At 43.6% G+C, this 20,418-nt stretch overlaps 1 protein-coding gene across 1 annotated transcript in view; it reads left to right on the top strand.

Annotated features, from left to right (window-relative positions):
• Positions 1-20,418, top strand: part of LOC142817888 (uncharacterized) — a 182,915-nt gene that overhangs the window by 123,716 nt on the left and 38,781 nt on the right. Inside the window, exons 13-17 of the mRNA XM_075895824.1 lie at positions 3,954-4,022; positions 6,670-6,741; positions 8,255-8,326; positions 15,097-15,460; positions 16,136-16,382. Of these exons, the coding sequence (XP_075751939.1) occupies positions 3,954-4,022; positions 6,670-6,741; positions 8,255-8,326; positions 15,097-15,460; positions 16,136-16,382 (824 nt within the window). The remainder of the gene's footprint in view (positions 1-3,953; positions 4,023-6,669; positions 6,742-8,254; positions 8,327-15,096; positions 15,461-16,135; positions 16,383-20,418) is intronic.

The following is a 20,418-nucleotide window of genomic DNA, read 5'->3' as shown; positions in this document are numbered from 1 at the left end:
AATTGCCGACTTCAGCAACACATTTCCCTGAGCCAAGGAGGATAGACGGACGCAAGATTTTCTATCTGGGGGGGGGGGGGGGAATACTTGTTTTACGCGTACCCAGACACAACCCACGCAGCAGCCAATCAGAGAGTAGCAATACAGCGCCATCTAGGATATCCTCACTCAAATGCAATTTGTATGTACTTTTGTGAGACAGCGCCGTCTATTATACTGTTCGGGAGATCCTGCCTTCCTTTTTTCTCGTCTCTCCTTTTTGCCGTTACGCGTGACGCATGACAAGGTTGGACTACGAGGACCTTCACCCCGAATAATCTGAGAAACTCGAGAGGTGAATCTGTCCCATCCAAACACGAAGATTCAGCGGGTACAAAAGATGTCCATGTCTCGCGGCCAGCTAGCATGAGAAGACAGTCCAGTTAGGGCGCACACTGCGCTTGCACAAAATAAGTTTATTTTCTCTGTCTGTCTCCAGTTTTTTTTCCTATCGCTTAGTTTTGTGGGAATAAGGTAATTCAAGTAAAGATAGAATGGGGGCTTTTTTCTAAAGAGAGAGGTACAGAGCTGTACCCACTGAAGTGTTGTTCGAATGGAGGCGCATATGCAGTGACGGCGATGTCTTTTCTGCTAGCCGACGTACGTCAGGCGGTGACGTGTCATTAGGTCTGTACGGCTATCACATATGGGTCCCAAAGGGAACCAGAGTCGGCCATGGGGTTTTTTCACGTGCCGTATCACTGCCATTCTCCGGGTGCGGTCACGTGGAGAATCCACATTCCCGCAGGGAAGCCCACACTGCGGCTTCTGCAAGCAATGCCGGCCTTCCTTCTGGTCGCGTATTTGCCAAAGCTTCGTGTTTGCGTTCCTTGGTTTGATACTTGTAACAGATTTTGCTGAAACATAGTCAGGCTTTAGTTTCTGTTTTTTTTGTTTGTGTGTGTGTGTGTGTGTGTGCTTGTGTGTGTGTGTGTGTGTGTGTGAGTGTGTGTGTGTGTAGTGTGAGAGCTGGCTAATAAATATCCCTCACACCACTTGTGCTTGCGGTTCCAGCTCAACAGGAACAATAACATAAAGCATCCAGCAACGAAAAGAAAATACGATTCAATATCGTCGCGACTGTTTGAAGAAAGAGATGACTTCCGTCAATGTTGGTGCCCCGCAATCACCAATCAGCGCAGATCAGAGAAGGGACAAGAAAAGGATCAGAGACAAGCGCTTTCCTACGTCTGAGGGTTTATTGAGAAACACCATATGTGTATATGTTGGCATTCCGCAACACGTGATAGTGCACGAGCAGTCTCGTAACAAGCCCCAAGAAGCAGAAAGATGTTATTCAATGTGACAAATATATGAAGCAGCAATTCACAGGAAAAAACCATGAAAAGCAAGTCACGGGCGTGCACTGTGGTTTAGGCTGTCAAGAAAGGACAACCTTTTGTGGGTCAAGGCAACAGAGGGCTTGCTGACACAGATACTCTTAGCAATAATCTACGTCTTGGAAGCCTTGACCCAGAAAGAGCTGGTTTTTTGACATGGTTAATCACGGTTTATACCAGTGATATGGTCTCATTGATTATTTTGCGCATTTCTTTATCACATATCACATATTTTGTCATGTGAGATAAGTTAATTCTGCCTCACCTGTTGACCACGTCTACGTGATATTTTATTTTTTTGCGCGCGCTTATGTGACGTAGTGTGCTGCCGTATATATACATGCGCCTTTTTAATATGAATCCTAATTTAGAAAAGCACGCTTGTCTATGTTCTCATTCTTGTCCCTTGTCCGTTCACTGATTGTTGATGGTAGATTAGCAAATAGGACTATATAAGAAATTTGCTTCTTAAAAGGACATATCTGAAATGTCTAACGCAGTTTTATCAAGACGGGACCACACGAAGGGAACACACAGCCTTGCCTTACTCTTGTTTCCTTCGTGTCCATACTGGTCCCTTTCGCCTTGGTCCGTGTTCATGAATCTCCTCTAAACATTTAAGATGCGCGCGGATTCGTCAGCAATGGGTCAACGAGAAACACGAAAGTAAGCGTGTCGCAGCCTGGAGACCGTTGTTGCAAGGTAGCAGTAGTACAGTGGTGGATGTACAAACTAATGGCTAATGCTGTATCTTCTCTTGGAAGCGTGGTGACCGGCGGGGACTTAGAGAGAACGAACAGGAAGCATTACTGCTTCTTGTTACACATGTGCGCTGTTTCTCAGGTCACTCGTTGCATTTATAGTTAACCAAAGACGCCAATCAAGTCAGAATAAATGCGACAAGTCTACTGCGCGTGAATAAAGTAAGACACCGTTCGTGAAGAAGCGAATCACATAAGCAGAGCCAGAGTGAGTAAAGATCGGAAAATATAATTGCAAGAGGACGCTGCAACGGATGTCACGCACACAGCTCTAATCTATACAAACAGTGCCAGATATAAGACACATTTAAGTATGTGCGCTTGCGCGCTTGTATTTTGCGATGGTGGTGGCGGACAACTGCCCGTAACCCGAGTTGTGTTCTCATAACTGCTTTCAATGTAAAAGCTAACATCGGCAGCGTTGGCCTGATGAATGCAAAGAATGCAAAGGGTCCCAGCAGGAACCGCAACCCAGCATCCTTCATGGCAATCAAATATTCTATAGGGCCACACCAGGCCTCGGAACCTTTTTCTTCTTTAGTAGACCCTAATGTTCGTGCAACGTCAGTTGTGGTTGCAGCGCCGGTCATCTAATTTAATAAGCAATACAACATTACTCATATGATGCATCCGCCACGTCGGGTTCAACGTCAGTTGCAGTTGGGCGCCACCCGCCTAAGTTTATTTATGTAGCGGTGTCTAGGACTACCGTCCTCGCACGCACCAGTGCTTCATATAAGCTTGCCGCTTCTGGTGCAGCGAAAATTCATGTAGCTGTTGGAATCGTTACGCAACTTGTGAACCACTGGTTTTATAAAACATATTCGGCTGTTAAAGTAAGTGTGTTTGTGCATTTGTACATATATTTAACGCCACTTCGTAATGATTCGCGCATTGAAATTTATTGCATCACAGTTACCTTCCATCCGGATGCTTAGCATAAAATCTATTCGCGTTGTATGTTGGATCTGCCGATTTCTTTAATAGCATAGCCCGCAATTGCATGACATAAATTGGACAGTTCACTTATACGGGACTCAGATTATTTGAATGAATGTAGAGCGCATCACGACAGCCGTGATAGCGATCACTCGTTGCCTGCGATAGACGTCACTATAACTGTAGTCAATGGTGAGATTTTGAGAACCATTTAACACACGGCAATCCCCGCATGTTTTACACGAGTGCAACGCGCTGTTGCGCTAGTGATTGATTACTGATTTTCCGCATGTTGCACTTTTAGGAATACAGGTGTGCAGTATAATATATCGTTTATCGCGCGTTGCATTTTAGGACTAAAAGAAGTATATATAGCGCAATTCTCATTGCGTGAACACTCTCTCATAGTCGCTGTTTAGTATACGGCGTAATATTGCTACAACACGCTTTAACATTCAAAGGGAATCGCGCATATCTTGCGACGACGCACTTTTTTCTCGCAGGGTTCGCGTCACATGATTTCTGATAGCGGGATTTAAATCCGCTGATGCTGCCGCGTTTACATGGAGGCGAAACGCAGTAGGCCAGCACACCTACATATTTAGGCGCAAGTTAAAGAACACCGGGCGATGGACATTTATGGAGCCCTCCAATGTGGTATCCTCATAATACTATATTCAATTTTAATGACCCCCCCCCCAGCATATTACTACATATTACTACAAAGAATACAAAAATGAACTTTTGGAACTATCTGCGCTGTTGGTGTTCCTTCGACCTTCTCCCTCCTTGGTTTTATAGGTTCAAACGTATAACACTGGTTATAGGTTATATGTTCACATAGGTTCAAAGTGTGTTTATCCTTCGTACACAGGAACCTGGCTTACAACAAGCTGTCCGACGTGACGGGAGCATTTACTGTCTTGGGAAGCCTGCGGACATTGTAAGTTCTTTGCTCGTCAAGCTCCTTCTGAACCTTTGAAAACTGCTTAGTGTAGAAGCAAATAGAGGGCGCATAAGAGCATGTACTTCAAAAAAAGTGAGGTGAGGTAGCTAGGGTAGCATAAGGCCGACAAATATTTTTTTTGTGGTCACAGTGTAAACGTTGCGGTGGCACGGAGCATGGAGGAAATCGAAAGACAGCACAGGAGAAGGCGCGCATAGCTTTCGCAAGCCAAACATATTCGAAGTTTCTCCCCTCGTACTTGGCTGGCTTTTCAATGCTCTGTACACCAGTAATTTTACCTGGACCGAGAAACAAAGTAGAGCGACAGAAAAGGGGCACTTGCCGAGCAGTAATTCCCGCATGAGCGCATGAGTTATATCTCAGGCAAAAAGTCTAAGCCTACAGCTAGAGGTACTCAACGCGTTGCTTGCCTATAATATTATGCCAGCCCTTGAATAAACGTTAAAACTTCAGTTTCAACACTTGGGATGCTAAGGGTCGTAGTTGGAAAGCCTTCAGTGTGCTTGACTTGGACCACGATCACGACCACGACAACAAGGGCAACAAAGGTGGCAAAGGGAACATCTATTCAATACGACGAAAATGTACTAATTTGAGAACAAGCTTAGTGACAGTTTTTACAAGTCTAATAAATTTTAATGAAGCAAAAACATAAGAAAAGCTCAAAACATCAAACTGAGAAAAAAATACCAATAATCGTAATTATTCCCTTACGCATACGAAATCATTGAGTGTAACGAAGCAGCTAATACAAGATTAGCACCAGTCAGACTGGACATGTGTTCATGCGCATACTATACAATGGCATTCAAAAAGTACAGGCAAACGTGAAATGACGAAAAAAATGGATTAGTAGATGCTTGAGAGAAAGGAAGAAAAATGTGGTAGAGTTTCCGACATCTGCTCCTGTATTTCCTCTGTCGTTTGTGGTACCGTTCGGGGTTGGATGTTAACATAATTTAGTTACGCCGGCTTCTGCATTTTCTTTGCGCAACTTCACGCAGATATTGTGACAGTATTTATGCAATGATGTAGGACTGGGTAAGTTTGTCTGGGTCCTTAATTAGCTAGTTCGCCTAAATAAAACAGCTAGATGGTAGGCAGAGATGGCGCGACTACCACTCTAATTCAAACAAAAGGTCAGAGGGCCCACGTGCAGTTGCTTTTACGCTTTGTATTGTTCGGTTATGGCGGATGAAAAGAATAGAGTGCATACACGTTTCTTTTGGTTGTTGCATCTGAGCTCTCTCGTGAAGACACTGACTCGTTCCTGGGTTTTGTCACATTGGCACCTTTATACATCAGACATGCTATAAGATAAAAGGCTCAAAACACAAAAAAATTTCTTAGGCAATAGTCTGACCTCGTCGCGTCCGAAATATTGACCGTTTACATCATAATATTTTTCTGTGGTATTCAGATGGCACGGTTAAAAGCCTGTCTCACGAGAAATTTTCGTTTAACAAAAAAAATTAAATCTACAGGGCGCTTGAGCTTCGCCATCAAGAGTATAACGTGATAGCATCATCGAGTTCTGCTCGCATGGTATTCGCATTCCCTTGAATGAAACTTTATTTTGGCCTAGTTGGTAGGTATTCATAAGTTAAAATGAACAGCAAAAATACACAACACACCCCACACAGAAAATAAATGACACACACACAAGCGCCATCTATCAACTGCTTTATTCCTGATTTGTCAATGCATATTTATGTCCAAGGCTTGTCTTCTGATTCACTTGTCTAGCATCGCTTCTCAGACATGCCCTTCTAAAAATAAGGAAGTTCTGGGTGGGTGACAATGGTCGATTAGAAAGTCTCTGGAATGCACCACCAGCCCGTGAAGGAGAGAGCAATAATCGAGACAGCAATGTTTATTGATAAAACGGCGCGTGCAAATATGCATGTGACCAGCACGCCTTTAAGGGCCGATGTTTGTACGCTCACGTTTCTATACACTCGTCAATGCTGGGTTTTTGTGACATATGCAACCGGCACAGAAACTCGTAGTTCACGAAATCTTCGCTTTGAAAACAGGCGCGCAAAGCAATACGTTATGATTTCTTCGCAACGTAAGCAATATTTGTGAATATCCTCACTTAGTACGAGCACTACATACCGGCTTATCACTTCTGGTGCTTCTAATACCCATGCTTCTGTTGCCATCATTACGCAACAGTAAAGAATTAGTTACATAGATCATGCGCAACTGTTCAACGTATGTATGCGCGTGCAACATTTGTACATATCTGTAGCGTCACTTCGTAACGTTTCACTCAATGAAAATTTACAACTAAGTCATCTTCGATCTGAATTTTTTCCATAACAACAATTCTCAAGGTATGTGAGATCTCCTAAACTTTTTAAGGGATCTGGCAAGGTTTATGTCTTTTTTTTACATCCCTCCTCATTTTATGTGCAAGTGGGTTGTTTTTTGGTGAGCCCCGTCAGTCACTAAATTATAGAAAAGGAACGCTTTTTTTCAATGCCGTGTAACATAATCATTTCTTTCTTTATGCGTGTGGGTGCTCAATTCCTGCTGTTATATGACTTGTATTACAACCAATTCTATTAGTGCCACTCTGCAGTTTCTTTTATAGCAGATTTTTTTTTGCTTCTTCCAGAGACCTGGAGGGCAACAGACTCGACGTTATCCCTGACGACACATTCTGGCCTCTTAGAAGCATCGAATCACTGTAAGAATCATGGCTGTCTTCGCATGCAAAACTCTTGCGGCGTGCACGAGTGTTATGGTTATGAGGCAGAGCATCAGACCAGAACTATCCATGAGTGAATAGTACGTATAAGTAGCATTCGTCAGGCCAGCTGACAAGTTTTCAAAACAACACAAACGAAGTATCATGGTGCTTCAGTCACAGTTGGACACACATCGTGTATTTATAGGCAGACTGAAATCACCATAAGCTTCCCGTGAAACAGCTACTGGATATTGTGCGTCCATCACTTGCAAGTCTTGAGTGGGTACCATGAATCGAGGAGCTGCAATGAAACGTGATGCGCCTGATATCCTGAACGCAGCACTATGGAACAGTTCAGTGCAGTTCAAGATCACACAAGCATTTTGCTAGTGCGCTCGGTTCTTCCTATCTTCTTATCTTTTTATCCCTTAATCTCACTATCCCAGCATAGAATGGCCACCACCTCCTCTATTTTATCAACGCCGGCCAGATGCGCCCAATCCAGCTGTTCACCATCCTCTCCTCCAGCCCTTTTCCACTTTCTTCTAACGCCTTGCGTTTGGGTGTGCTTTCAGGTCATGGGGGAGAGTAGCCACTCATGCAATCCATGTTGGAAATCATATGAAGTAATTTTTTGTTCAGTTGTGTACAGATTCGTGGGGCGGCGTCTCGCATTCCTCGTCTTCACAAAATTGGCAGTCACGCTGGCTCTGTGAAATATACGGTGTTTTGAGATAGCGTGTTGCCTTTCGTGGCGCTATGCGTTCAACCAATGGGGAAGCGTTACTGCAAAGTTTCTGCGTGCGCTGCTCTGTGACGCGGTGGAGGCGTTGTCTCGAGCCACAGAGGAGCCCGAAAGAAGAAACCTGATAGACGTATAATATTGTTGCATGAAACACGTCTATCGCATCTTCGGGGGAAATTGCTGGGACGCATGTGTGACACGAGCAGCGCGACCCCTCATATAGCGCCGCATCACGGCCACTTCTTGAAGTCAGGTGGACCGACGGGTCCCGTTCAGAGGCACGTGTTTGCTTTTGGCTCCGTGTGTGATCGTGTGGCTTGGAGCTGTTTTCTTACGAAACAAAAATCAGCAAATGTTCAGTGGTTGCGCTTCACCACCTTATTTTTTTTTAGACTTACCTTTCCAAATTCGGTCAAAACTTTCAAAATGACTGAATTTTACTTTTTAAACAAAACCGAAACACAGTAATAAACGAAGCCGCAAGTGCGATTCGCCGCCCGCAAGTACGAAGACTATCAAATGTGTTCATTCTTAGGACCACTGAAGGATCGCAGCGCCAGAGTCCCCTGTAGTTAATCTTAGTAAACTGTTTGCCTCTTCGCAGTCCTGCTAGAATTCAGGCGATGGCATTTTTTGTTCTAATCACTCGTGTTGGTTGTCAACTTTTGCGTTCAGTGAGGCATTCAAGGCTTTCGCCTTAAATTTATGTTTGCTTAAAGTTTTCGAGTAGCACAAGTAGATATGCGTTCACTTCTCCTTTTGCAGCAATCTGAGAAAGAATGTGTTCCGCACTGCCTCTTCAGATCTATTCGCTCCTCTTCGCAACATCACTCACATGTAAGTACGACTTTATGTATGTATATTTATATATATATATATATATATATATATATATATATATATATATATATATATATATATATGTGTGTGTGTGTGTGTGTGTGTGTGTGTGTGTGTGTGTGTGTGTGTGTGTGTGTGTGTGTGTGTGTGTGTGTGTGTGTGTGTGAAGCGATGATGGCGACGTAGCCTGGCTCATACCCCATGTTTATTCCACTCTGCACTTCTTGCTTCTCTACTTCTCCTAACCATCCCTGCCTTCTTACGTCACAGGATTCCACCTCCCCCCGAAAGATGGCACGTGTTACAAGCTACAACAAATTGCAGAGAATAAACAAAATAATGGCCAAATTCACAGTTTCACGTCCCGACAGAGTTTCACAATCTCACTAAATCTTCCAGGCCGAGGGAGCTGTCCGGCGATTTTTATGACGACTCTGGTGGACGAGCTTGACTGTTGCGTTCCGGACAGAGTGGGCTACACATGAACACTGACAATACTGCTTGAACTGTTCTGGGGAGTGAGCAAGGTTGGAACGCATTGTTGCATCGGCAGCTCGGATGTCGTGGGGGTTGTATTTTTTGTCGTGAATGGTGCAATCCTGGTGCTTCTTGCTTGCGTGTTTCTTCACAGACTGTGACGGAGTGTCTGAGTGCTTGCGGTGTGCAAGCAGTCCCTCCGCGTCTTTCTCGGCGTCTTCTGTGGTGGTGCAGTCGGTGTAATAGCAGGTGCAGGGAGTATTTCTGGTGACTTTTCTTTGTGCGAAAGTGCCTGACATCTTGAATTGGTCTTTGGTTTAGAGATCTTATTTTCCGATGTTCTTTTATTAGTGAGTGCGCTTCCGTTGAATTTTGCGTTCTTCGATTCCCTCGTTGCAGTCTCTCTCGTTGTAGCATGAGTTTATGAACTTGGCTTTGCTTGCTTTCCTGAGGCTGCTCAAGAGATGGCTGTAGTGACACCCGTTCCGGAATGGGGCACTCATTTCCTTCGGTGTTTGACGCGTCCTGTAGACAGCTGATGAATGGTGAACTAGTGTCTTGCTTGTCGGGCATAGTTGGCAATGCGTCATCATTGCTAGCATGCTCTTCAGAGGCTTCAGTGACGGGGTTCATTAAGGGCGCTTCCGAAAGACAACTGTGTACGAGGTTTGATGTATCATGCACTTCTGAATTTGTTCGATTCCTGAATTGGTGAGCTCTGCATGTGGGCGCCACAGGTGACATGCATATTACTAGGTTTGAACTGCAGATTTTGGCAAGTCTGCGGTGCCGTGGAAACGACACGAAGCTCTCCAGGGGCTTCTTTTTCGCTGTTCACTGCGAGTAGTTCTTGCACCTGGTAGCGTGCGACGTTCGATGCGTCTGAGCCTTCTGTTTTGTTTGGACTCTCGAGAGTGTGTGCACCGGACGGTGATGCATGAAACCGTACGGAATAAGAATGGTTTAACAGGGTATTTTTCCGATGCGCCAGGTCATCTACCATGAATACGGCGTCCTTACAAGGCAAGTGGTGAGCGCTAGGAGCGCTTGAAGATCCGCGTGACAAAAACCCAGGTAGTGGACCACGTATGCGAGACGAAGAGTGAAGGGCATCAGGTGGTTCAGCAACGTCTCGTGTCATATGCTGAAGCGATGACTTCGGAAATGCCGACATTCGCGTACAAGGGAGACGCGCTTGACGGTTGGGTTTTTCCCAATGTACGCATGGCCTTCTGTAAGTAAACGCATGTGCCACTTGGTCTTGAGGCACTCGTCGATTCGCGCTGGACTTTCGAATGCTTGAGGACTGCTTAGGAAATTGACGATAGTGTGCAGTTGTCTCTAGATGGTTGGCAATGAGTAAGTCTTGGTCATAGTCATTAAAATGGGTAGTCATCTCCTCTTTGATTTTTTGCCATGATTCGTCATTTTCAAAGATGTGGGTGAGGTAAAACTTAAATGCCTCACCGGAGATGTGGTCAGTGAAGTTGATGATCGTCTCCCGTTCCGACCAGGATGCAGCGGCGGCGTGAAGCTCGAATAGGTTGAACCAGTCCTGTACGGGTCTGTCGTCCGCTGATCCGGTGTACTTGGGGATGTCGAGGTCAGTCGATGGTTCTGTCATGGTGCCGGTAACTGAATGCGCCTGAGATCACCTCTTCTGTGGTCGATATTCAGTTGAGGCGTATTGCAGGTGGCTTCGTGAATGATGTCAGGTTCATGAGTAGAGGCCAGGTCTTCATCCTGTCGACTCGTGAGACGCTATGATGTACTGGCGACGTGGCTTGGCTCATACCCAATGTTTATTCCACTCTGCACTTCTTCCTTCTTTACTTCTCCTAACCATCCCTGCCTTCTTACGTCATATATATATATATATATATATATATATATATATATATATATATATATATATATATATATATATATATATATATATATATATATATATAAGGAGATCTAACAGACAGTAATGCCAAGTAATGTACAGGGGAAGTTCTTTGAACCAATGGAATGTAAATAAGACGAAAGAAAAGTGCATGAAAAAATAACCAGCCGTGAGCCGTGAGCAGTTCCTGCTCACGGCTGGTTATTTTTTCATCCACTTTTCTTTCTTCTTATTTACATTCCATTGGTTCTAATAACTTCCCCTGTACATTACTTGGCATTACTGTCTGTTAGATCTCATTAATATTGCGTTAAAACACGGAAAAACGAGCCCTTATGTATACACTGCTTTCCCTTATATATATGTATATATATATATATATATATATATATATATATATATATGATTCAAAAAAGAAATTCTGTGGGTCCGGTGCAAATATAATTAAGAATGAAGGAGCACACTTACGAAAATTTGATAATTGTTTACTCTACGTTTCGGCCGTGGCACGGCCTTCGTCAGGATTAACAGAAATACGAGTATGTGGCCGCTTTTATGGGCAGGCATGAACACGTCAGTACAAAACACGTGCGATCAGCATGTGAGTGTCACAAAAAGTCTTTTAAACAGCCGTGACTACACTACAAACCATTAAAATCTAATACAATAGACAAGATTGCGGGCATGTAAATGGCATTTGTAACATTCACCATTGACGAAGAGGATCACGCATGAAAAAAATAAATATGTGATAACCTTTAGGAAGTATATTATACGTCAGGGATGCTTCTTTGAATATTTCTCAAAATTTCGGACGTCAGGGCATCGTAGAAAGGCATGACACTTTTCCTACGCATTCGTTAATGCCGGATAACAGACTGTTGAACTTGTGAATCAAGAATGATTCTCGAATTTCGCGATCATGGTGCGATTTAAAGCCTGATTCTAATAGTGTTACCATAATCTTGTCAAACGAATGACCTGGTAGATGACAATGCTTGGACAATGGAAGACAATGGAAGATGTAAACAGTTTGCCACATCTTCCATTGTCCAAGCATTGTCATCTACCAGGTCATTCGTTTGACAAGATCATGGTAACACTATTAGAATCTGGCTTTAAATCGCACCATGATCGCGAAACTCGAGAATCGTTCTTGATTCACAAGTTCAACAGTCTGTTATCCGGCATTAACGAATGCGTAGGAAAAGTGTCATGCCTTTCTACGATGGCCTGACGTCCGAAATTTTGAGAAATATTCAAAGAAGCATCCCTGACGTATAATATACATTCTAAAGGTTATCACATATTTATTTTTTTCATGCGTGATCCTCTTCGTCAATGGTGAATGTTACAAATGCCATTTACATGCCCACAATCTTGTCTATTGTATTAGATTTTAATGGTTTGTAGTGTAGTCACGGCTGTTTAAAAAACTTTTTGTGACACTCACATGCTGATCGCACGTGTTTTGTACTGACGTGTTCATGCCTGCCCATAAAAGCGGCCACATACTCGTATTTCTGTTAATCCTGACGAAGGCCGTGCCACGGCCGAAACGTCGAGTAAACAATTATCAAATTTTCGTAAGTGTGCTCCTTCATTCTTAATTATATATATATATATATATATATATATATATATATATATATATATATATATATATATATATAAATATAAATATATATATATATATATATATATATATTTATATTTATATATATATATATATATATATATATATATATATATATATATATATATATATATTATCATTATCAGCCTGACTGCACCGACGGCAGGACAAAGGCTTCTCCCATGTTCCACCAGTCTTCTCAGCTCTGTGCTTCCTGCTGCCATTTTATACCCGCATGCTTCCTAATCTCATTTGCCCACCTAGCTTTCTATCTTCCCCTCACCTACTTAGTTTATCTGGGAATCAAGTCATTTATCCCTAATGACATGCAGTTATCCGGCCTATAGAACAACAACTGGTCATTTAGGAGGTCGTGTCTGGTCAGTTCTGGTCGCTAAGACGCCTTCCACGTTTTGAACAAAGTAGTTGCGATGGATGCGCGCGTTTTTGACTCAATGATCTCTCGACAGCTACAACACCTTTCCAACAAAACATTGTTTGCCAATTAACTTGGCTTGATGTCAACCGTACCGACAGTGTTTTGCCTATGGCTGCTGGGAGGACTCTACTGTGAAAGCATATAAAGTCATCGTTATACGTGTGCCAGTTAGAGGAGTGCACATATTTGAGGAGTCATAAGGGCTAACGCATATCTGAAGGCTTTTTGTCCTTTAACGCGTAGACGGTCATATTCCGACAAGGAAGCAACGCCAAGACAGATAGTTGTTAACCTAAATTGAGGCCTTTGAGACGCATTATATAAGGACTTCTCCACAATCATGTAAATAACGTGAAAATTGTAGCTGAGCGTTCTTTGCTGTGGCGAGGATTTGTGGAAAGATTATACAGGCTGTGAAAAGCTGCCTGCGGAGAATAATAAGAAAAGTTCAGTGAAATTGTCGGGGTGGAGGGTGTAGAAAGTAGTGCATGACACGAACTGGAGTGATGAAGAAGGGTACTGAGGCAGAGGCTTGTTTATTCTTGGACTACTAGAAAGTACGACGGCAGTGAGTTCAGCGCCAAAAAAGGCTCCAGAGCGATTTTTCCAAAAAGACGGAAAGCTCTCAAAGATGGAAGGCCGTCACAAGAAGGCGACGAGATGGGCATCATCAGGAAACAACGAAGACCGTTGCTCGGTTCTCTTTGTGTCTCGTTTTGACAGATCAATATAAAACTGCTGTGGCGACGAGTCGAGGAAGAAGGATAGGGAAAATAACCTTACTGTTTTGAGCATGATAACAGTGTATGCGTCGGAGACTGCCGAAGAGTTGACACGATGGCTTTAAATGAAGTAATGGTTCCCAGCCTGGTGTACTCGTTTCAGAAGTAGCTGGAGCGTGTTTTTTCTTTAAAGGCATGGCGTTATAAATGACGTTTGCAGGAGAGTTGCTACTTTACGTCGGCAACCTCAGGTAGCGTGCAACTTGTGGAAACTGAAGCTGTAAATAGATGTGTGTCATTTTTTTTCCTTCAAGGGGTAGTACGTATCCGTTCTTTTAAATGCAAAAATAGGATATTGTGATTAGCACTGCGTGCATGAGCCAGCCAGTTATGACTACAATTATATTTTATACTGACCTGCAATAATTTCGCAGAAGCGTTACAAGCGTAATTGCTCGAAAGTACACAGAGTATACCACTGAGAGTCTCAACACTGAAAAAAGTTCCGAAACACTCAATGAGATATATCTTGTATGAGGCAGGTATCTTCAAAATAATCGAAGAGTGGACAGTTTCTCGTTTTTGTATTAGGGATGGCTGGCTGAAACTGGCTGGACCGGGGTGTGGTGGTGCCAAACCTTTCGGTCCTGGGCCGGATACGGGCTGTATTTAAAAACAGAAGGCCACACTCTGGCGGACCGGAGCATGAAAATTTCGGGCTGGGCCGCACTCATGCCGGAAAAATCGGCCCATGCAGTACACTAACGGAGGTCTTTAGAGCTGGCTCACTTCACTTCAATAGTCGTGCGCACGGGATAGTGGTAAGGGGACGGCCACTCCCACAGTCACCGGCTACGAGGAGGGGTGTGTCACAGCAACGTTCGTTCTCTTCCTACAGAGCTACGACAGTTCTAGACGCGCTTACGAAGGGCTTCGTTCAGGAGAATGAGCATTTAGGTATACCTTTTGAAGGTGAATCAAAGTATATTCTCAACATCTGCTGTGCCCGACCGTTCGTGCGTAGGGTCCTAAGATACAGAAGAAACCCATAAGATGCTTGTTCTAGCCTCAAAATTTGATGTCACCACCCCTTTAACGTGCACTAGCATTGCATGGACCTCTACCGTTCCTCCTCCATCAAAATGTAACCACCGTGCTCGTATACGAACCCGCGACCTTCGGCTAAGCAGCTGAGCATGATGTATTAATAGTATTGCAGTCCGTGACACCCTTTATATGCGCCACTCTGTTACCTTTTACGTATTCGCCAACTCAATTTCTACATGTATTTCTGTAATAAATATTCGATTTGTCATTGCGCCCCATGATGCAGCGCCTATTGTTTTCAACGTATTTACGCATTTTGTTATGTTGATCCTGACATTGATTTTATCTATACTTCATGTATTTGATAACTTGAGGTCCCACAGCAGTGCTCACATTAAGGAACCTGTTTCAGGATTCTCCATAACTGTACCCTTCTCCCCTCGTAGGTTCAATAAACTGAAACTGAAGCTGAAAGCATATCTATTTCTCACAGAAGCGGTTGTGGTGTGGAAGGAGTCATTACCTTTCCTAACATTTCATTACATCCCACTGGTGCAGCTACTTCAGTGACTTCAGCCTGTGCTCGTCCGCACTGCACGTTCGCGTTTGCGAACCACGCGGAGATGGTATCAGTAGCCTGGCTCACCTCCTGGACAGCGTGGTTCTGCGCGTGGCCGTGTGGGTGGTGGCGCTGGTTGCCTGCCTCGGAAACCTGCTCGTGCTCGTTGGGAGGCTAGTGCTGCGCGAGCCGAACGCGGTGCACTCCTTTTACATCAAGAACCTGGCACTGGCCGACCTCATCATGGGCGTATACCTTTTCGTCATTGCCTCGCACGACGTGGCGTTCCGAGGAGAGTACATCCGATACGACTACCGCTGGCGACGCTCCGTCGGCTGCAGCGTCTCTGGGTTCCTGTCGACGGTAAGGACAACATCTGATTTTCAATCCATTGATTCATTTATTAAGCGTGTTTATCAATTTTATTGTGATAGCGATCATATGAACAGTCTCGATAAGTTTTTGCTGTCACCGTTGGCGTCGCCGTCATGTCCCGTATAGAGTCCAAATTGATAAGACCCCTCGCGCATCTTACAATCTACCCAAGGGCAATAGCGCAGGGGGGGGGGGGGTGACGAATGTGGCTGAAGCAGAGATCAAGTGAAAGCAAATGTCTCACGCGTCTTTAACAAGCACGAAAAGAGGCAAGGAAACGGATTGCTCGAGCAGCAACTCTCAACTTTGATTTTACTGGTGCGGTCGCGATAGCATGCCTACATGCTATCTCACCATCTAGGCAGCCGTCAGCGGGCAGCTCGTATACCCTTCCACGTTCCGCGTCCTCGATGCGAAGACACTGTGCGTAAATTGTCCCTGGAGCAGCTGTGTTCCTATACAACAGCGTTTTGTTGAAATGCGTGAGATTAGCCCCAAAAGTGTTTGTTCCCAGTCTTCCTCCTTATACCATTACAATTTCTTACTATCTCCTTTATTGATCAACTGTTACGGGGAAACTGGCTTATATTCCAAGTTCTCTGTCGTGTTCGGTAGGTTTTCAAGTGCACAAGTTCACCAACTCCGCTGTGTTCTTTCGTGCAGGTCAGCAGCGAGGCGTCGGTGTTCACCCTGACGGTGATCACGGTCGATCGGTTTGCGTCCATCGTGTACCCGCTCTCTCTGAAGCGTCGCACATTTCGGTTCGCGTGGATGTGTATGCTCTGCGTATGGCTGATGACCCTGTTGCTCGCCGCCGTGCCCATGATGCGACCCGACTACTACGGTGAAGAGTTCTACGGAAGCAACGGCGTGTGCCTGCCTCTCCACATTCACGACCCCGACTCCAAGGGTAGGTGAAGCATGTGAAAGTTTCGTCCCGTATAGTGAACGATAGAAAGGGAATCGAAAGATTCATTTTTTCTTCGTTACATGCAAACTTCCTGAAAAGCAACGATGTTTAAGATCAAGGAATGTATAAGAGAAGCTATTTGAGGTATTTTAACTGAATGCAGTCTGAATGTAGACCTTTTAACTTAGTGCAGTCTTTTAACTGAAGTGCGACATCAATTATGAAGCAATAAAGAGGCGAAAGGACTACTTGCTGCCAGCAAGGACCAAGCCTGCTTCACCGATTGAGCTGCAGTGGTGGTCGTCCTATCGCACACTTTATAGGATGTTACTTTGCATGTAAACTTGGAAGCGTTAGCGTCGATAGTAGCCACACCTATAAGATATACACACAATGTAAGATCCAATAAAGTTGATAGGAAGAAAACAACCGTTGTTACTCAATTGGCAGAGAATTGGCACGTAATCAATAGGAATCTGGTTTGGTCCATACCGGCGTCAAGGTGTGTTTCGTTCACTTTATTATGTATAATTATCAGGTTTATTACAGATGAAAGACTACAAACAAAATCGCCTATGCCTTCAGAAGGCAGCTTCATTTTTTGTTGGTTTTCATTTTGGGCAATTTCGTGAGTCATGGTTAACTCTGCTTAGCAGTATAGTGATGTGCTGAGATTTTCGGTTCATACCGTCTGACAGCCCGTAAAAGTGTAAACCATATAACACAACACCCAAAAATGAAAGAGGGAGCTGAGCAAACAAAAGAGAAAGGGAGTGCTATGCACTTGTTACTGGGCCAGTTTTACGAAATGAACAGCTCTGTCTGTCTTCACTTCTTTCGTCCACGTAATTGCGCTCTAACGTTAGTTTAGTGAGACAGCCGGAATCAGCCTATGGCTGCCGAAAACTGCAGGCTTTTGCAATTTTCTTAGCAACAATCACACTGTCAAGCACTGTGGGTGAGAAAGTCTCGAAATCATCGTCTCTTGAAGCGGACACCGGTGTCACTGAGGCATCGATGTATCAGGCTGCAGAAGGCATTTCTTCGACAAAATGCTTTGACGTACACTCCATTTCTCTGCATAACACAAGCTCTATGATGTTCAAGTTGGCTAACGATGTGCGAGCGCATTTATTTCTACCCCTGCGAACACTTGGTTTTTCTCAAAGAATCTTCAGACCATCTGTCACTTCATGAAGTTGAGCAATGCGATGCCCATTCACTGAAAAAGGCACTACAAGTTTACAGAATGCACCGGGGAAAGTCGGTAAGATAATATTGACCCACAGGCATTCCAATCGATTTTCGGGAGGGAAAGTCTACTGAAGTGAAAATCACCATAGACAAACTGGTTTATTAACGGCGAGTGATTTGCATGCAGCATTCACCGCTAATGGTACGCGGATCTCCGGAGATCTTCAGCGTGCTTTCTATATTATGCGATGCTCCTACATATTGAAAGCTGCCCTCGAGATGCGCATCAAACAGTACCCTTTTCCGTACCCCCTCAAGATGTAGAATAAAACATAAAAAAGTAAGAAAAGAAACGCCGGAATCACCTTGCGTTGGGTTTATAGTGAACTTTCTATAGACCCTTTCAAGGTTTACAAGCACAGCGCCTTGATTACTTCCGGTTTTGTTCACCTATGTGGTTTAATAGCATTGGGGGACCACAAGAGCTTTAAAAAACAGCCCAATAATTTTCTAAAGTTTTCTTCTCTTATTTGGCAAAATATATTCAAATAAATGTTGTTTTCAGCTACATAAAAACAATAAAAAATTTCTCGTACTTCACGCACGTTTCTTTTATGTGAAAAACGAGAAAGAGACTTTCCTTACGTTTGAAAAGAAATTGAAAACATGCTTTCGGTTTCAACGTTAAGAGCTGGTACATGAGGTGGCAGGAAGTTTTTTTTTTTTTTTTTTGGTACAACGCTTGCGACCTTGAAACCGTCTATAGTTCGGCTCTACAGCGTGGCGGGAAACGCAGAGGTGGACACGCGCCGCAGTTTCCAAGAGAAATGTGTATCTAAGGGTGTCAGGTTCTGCATTGTCGACACTTGCGGTGGGTATAGCCGAAACGCAAAGGCGTAACAACTGTACCAGTTGTTAGTTCACGCTTGTCCTGTCTATACCTGCGCGTTGTTTTCGAGCGTACTTGTTCGCGCTTCAGTGGCGCGCTGCAGGTATCGAGCTGCTTGCCGTTCTTAATGTGACGTTCAAATTTCTCGCTTTAGCATTCATTGATTAAGGGAACCGGGTAAGCTCTTCAGCCACCATGTATTTCAGGCGAAGTTTGTGTACATTTTTCTCCGTTACCATATAAGATACAGTAATTATTCTAGTATTGTCGTGTTCATAAGCCATTTCTCTTTTCAATGAAGAAGATTTAGCACTGAAAGTTGAAACGCTCATTTTAGGATTTTTTTACTTCAGGTACCCGATAAGATCTTGGTAACAGCTATTATATATGTTGAAAAGGTGTACCTCTTCACACCGCCGCATTTCTATTTCAGCACATGTCCCGCTGCGGTGGTCAAGTGGTTACGATACTCGGCTGCTCATCTGCAGGTCGCATGATCGAATCCTGGCTGCGGCGGCAGCATTTTCAATGGAGGCGAAAATGATATAGGCTCGTGTGCTCAGATTTGGGTGCACGTTAAAAAACCCCAGGTGGTCAAAATTTCCGGAGCCATTCACTATGGCGTCTCTCATAATCATATGGTTGTTTAGAGACGTTAAACCCCACATATCACTCAATCAAAATCAATACTTCAGCACATTCCTATGACGTCATCAAAATAATGGCCGAAAGCTATGTTTCTAAATAAAGTAGTTACTGAGATAAAGGAACATAAATACAAGAACAGCATATCATGAGATGATCGTAAATAAAGTAGTTCCTGAGATAAAGGGACATAAATACAAGAACAGCATATCTTGAGATAATCGCATTTAAAGTTAAAAATATGCATTATTTCAAAAATTACAATGAGATAGCAGCATATTAATGGCCTTGTTCTGTAGGCACCAGCCAGATACTCATCACCAATATGCAATGGAATGGAAAAACTTTATCACTAATACCACTTATTTTTGTGTTGAAACGTCTTGCCTGCTGAGCCTCCTTAGTCGACTGCTGTGCAGTCCCGTCGGTAAAGTACTATTGACGCAGGTCAAAAGTGCGAGGCCCTGCACTGTTCAGTGCCGTGACGAAATTCCAATGTAGTTCGGCTTATTCTCGTGGGCAACTGTGCCATAATCAAACGTGAACACAGCATCAAGAGTTTATATTTTCCGTGTTTGGTGTCCAAGAAAAACGTGTTTTTTTTTTCTTTTTGGAGAGTGCTCCCAGATGCAACTACTCATTATGATTTCGAGTTTTCCGATAGAGAAATTTACTAAGTAATTCTGGATTAGCTGAACCCGGATAATTTGGCTTAAGACCCTCATGAGCAGATGCTGGAAGGTGTTCTTTATGAATGAATGGCTAACCATTTAACTGGGCTTTGTAGAATTAGCACCAAGTCTGAGCTGCCTTCTGGCCAAGGCGTCAAGAGGGATTAATATTATTTGATGTCATATATAAATATTGACCCGGACAGTTCTTCACATTTGCTTAAAGTTGGGTCTAATCACTTTAATGGCGAAATAATAATAGTTTTCGTGCTTGTCAATAGTACCACCCGTAAGACGTCCGCGAACAGATATATTTTCCTAACCAAAAGCTTTATGTACCAGTGTTTCTTCCATTTTCGCAGTTCTGGGTTCATTCTTTTTTGAATAAGCTAAATGCACACTACCTTGCTAACTGTAGTCTCTCCAATTGGCTATGATGCTTCAACTGCAAGGAATACCTTTTTACGTAAAAAGTGGAGCATTGCAGGGCACCACACAAGTTTTGAAATGTCATATATAGAAAAAAGAAAAGCGCTCTGCGACACATGACACATTCTGGTACAGAAAACGCTAGCGATTACAAATCACAGAAAAATAATTTTTCAATATTTTTTCTTACCCTATTTCCTTAATCTTG

The sequence above is a fragment of the Rhipicephalus microplus genome, chromosome 5 (genome assembly GCF_043290135.1).
Source record: "Rhipicephalus microplus isolate Deutch F79 chromosome 5, USDA_Rmic, whole genome shotgun sequence".
Taxonomy (NCBI): Eukaryota; Metazoa; Arthropoda; class Arachnida; order Ixodida; family Ixodidae; genus Rhipicephalus; species Rhipicephalus microplus.
The sequence above is the reverse complement of the archived record's forward strand: the minus strand, read 5'-3'. Positions and strand labels throughout refer to the sequence as shown.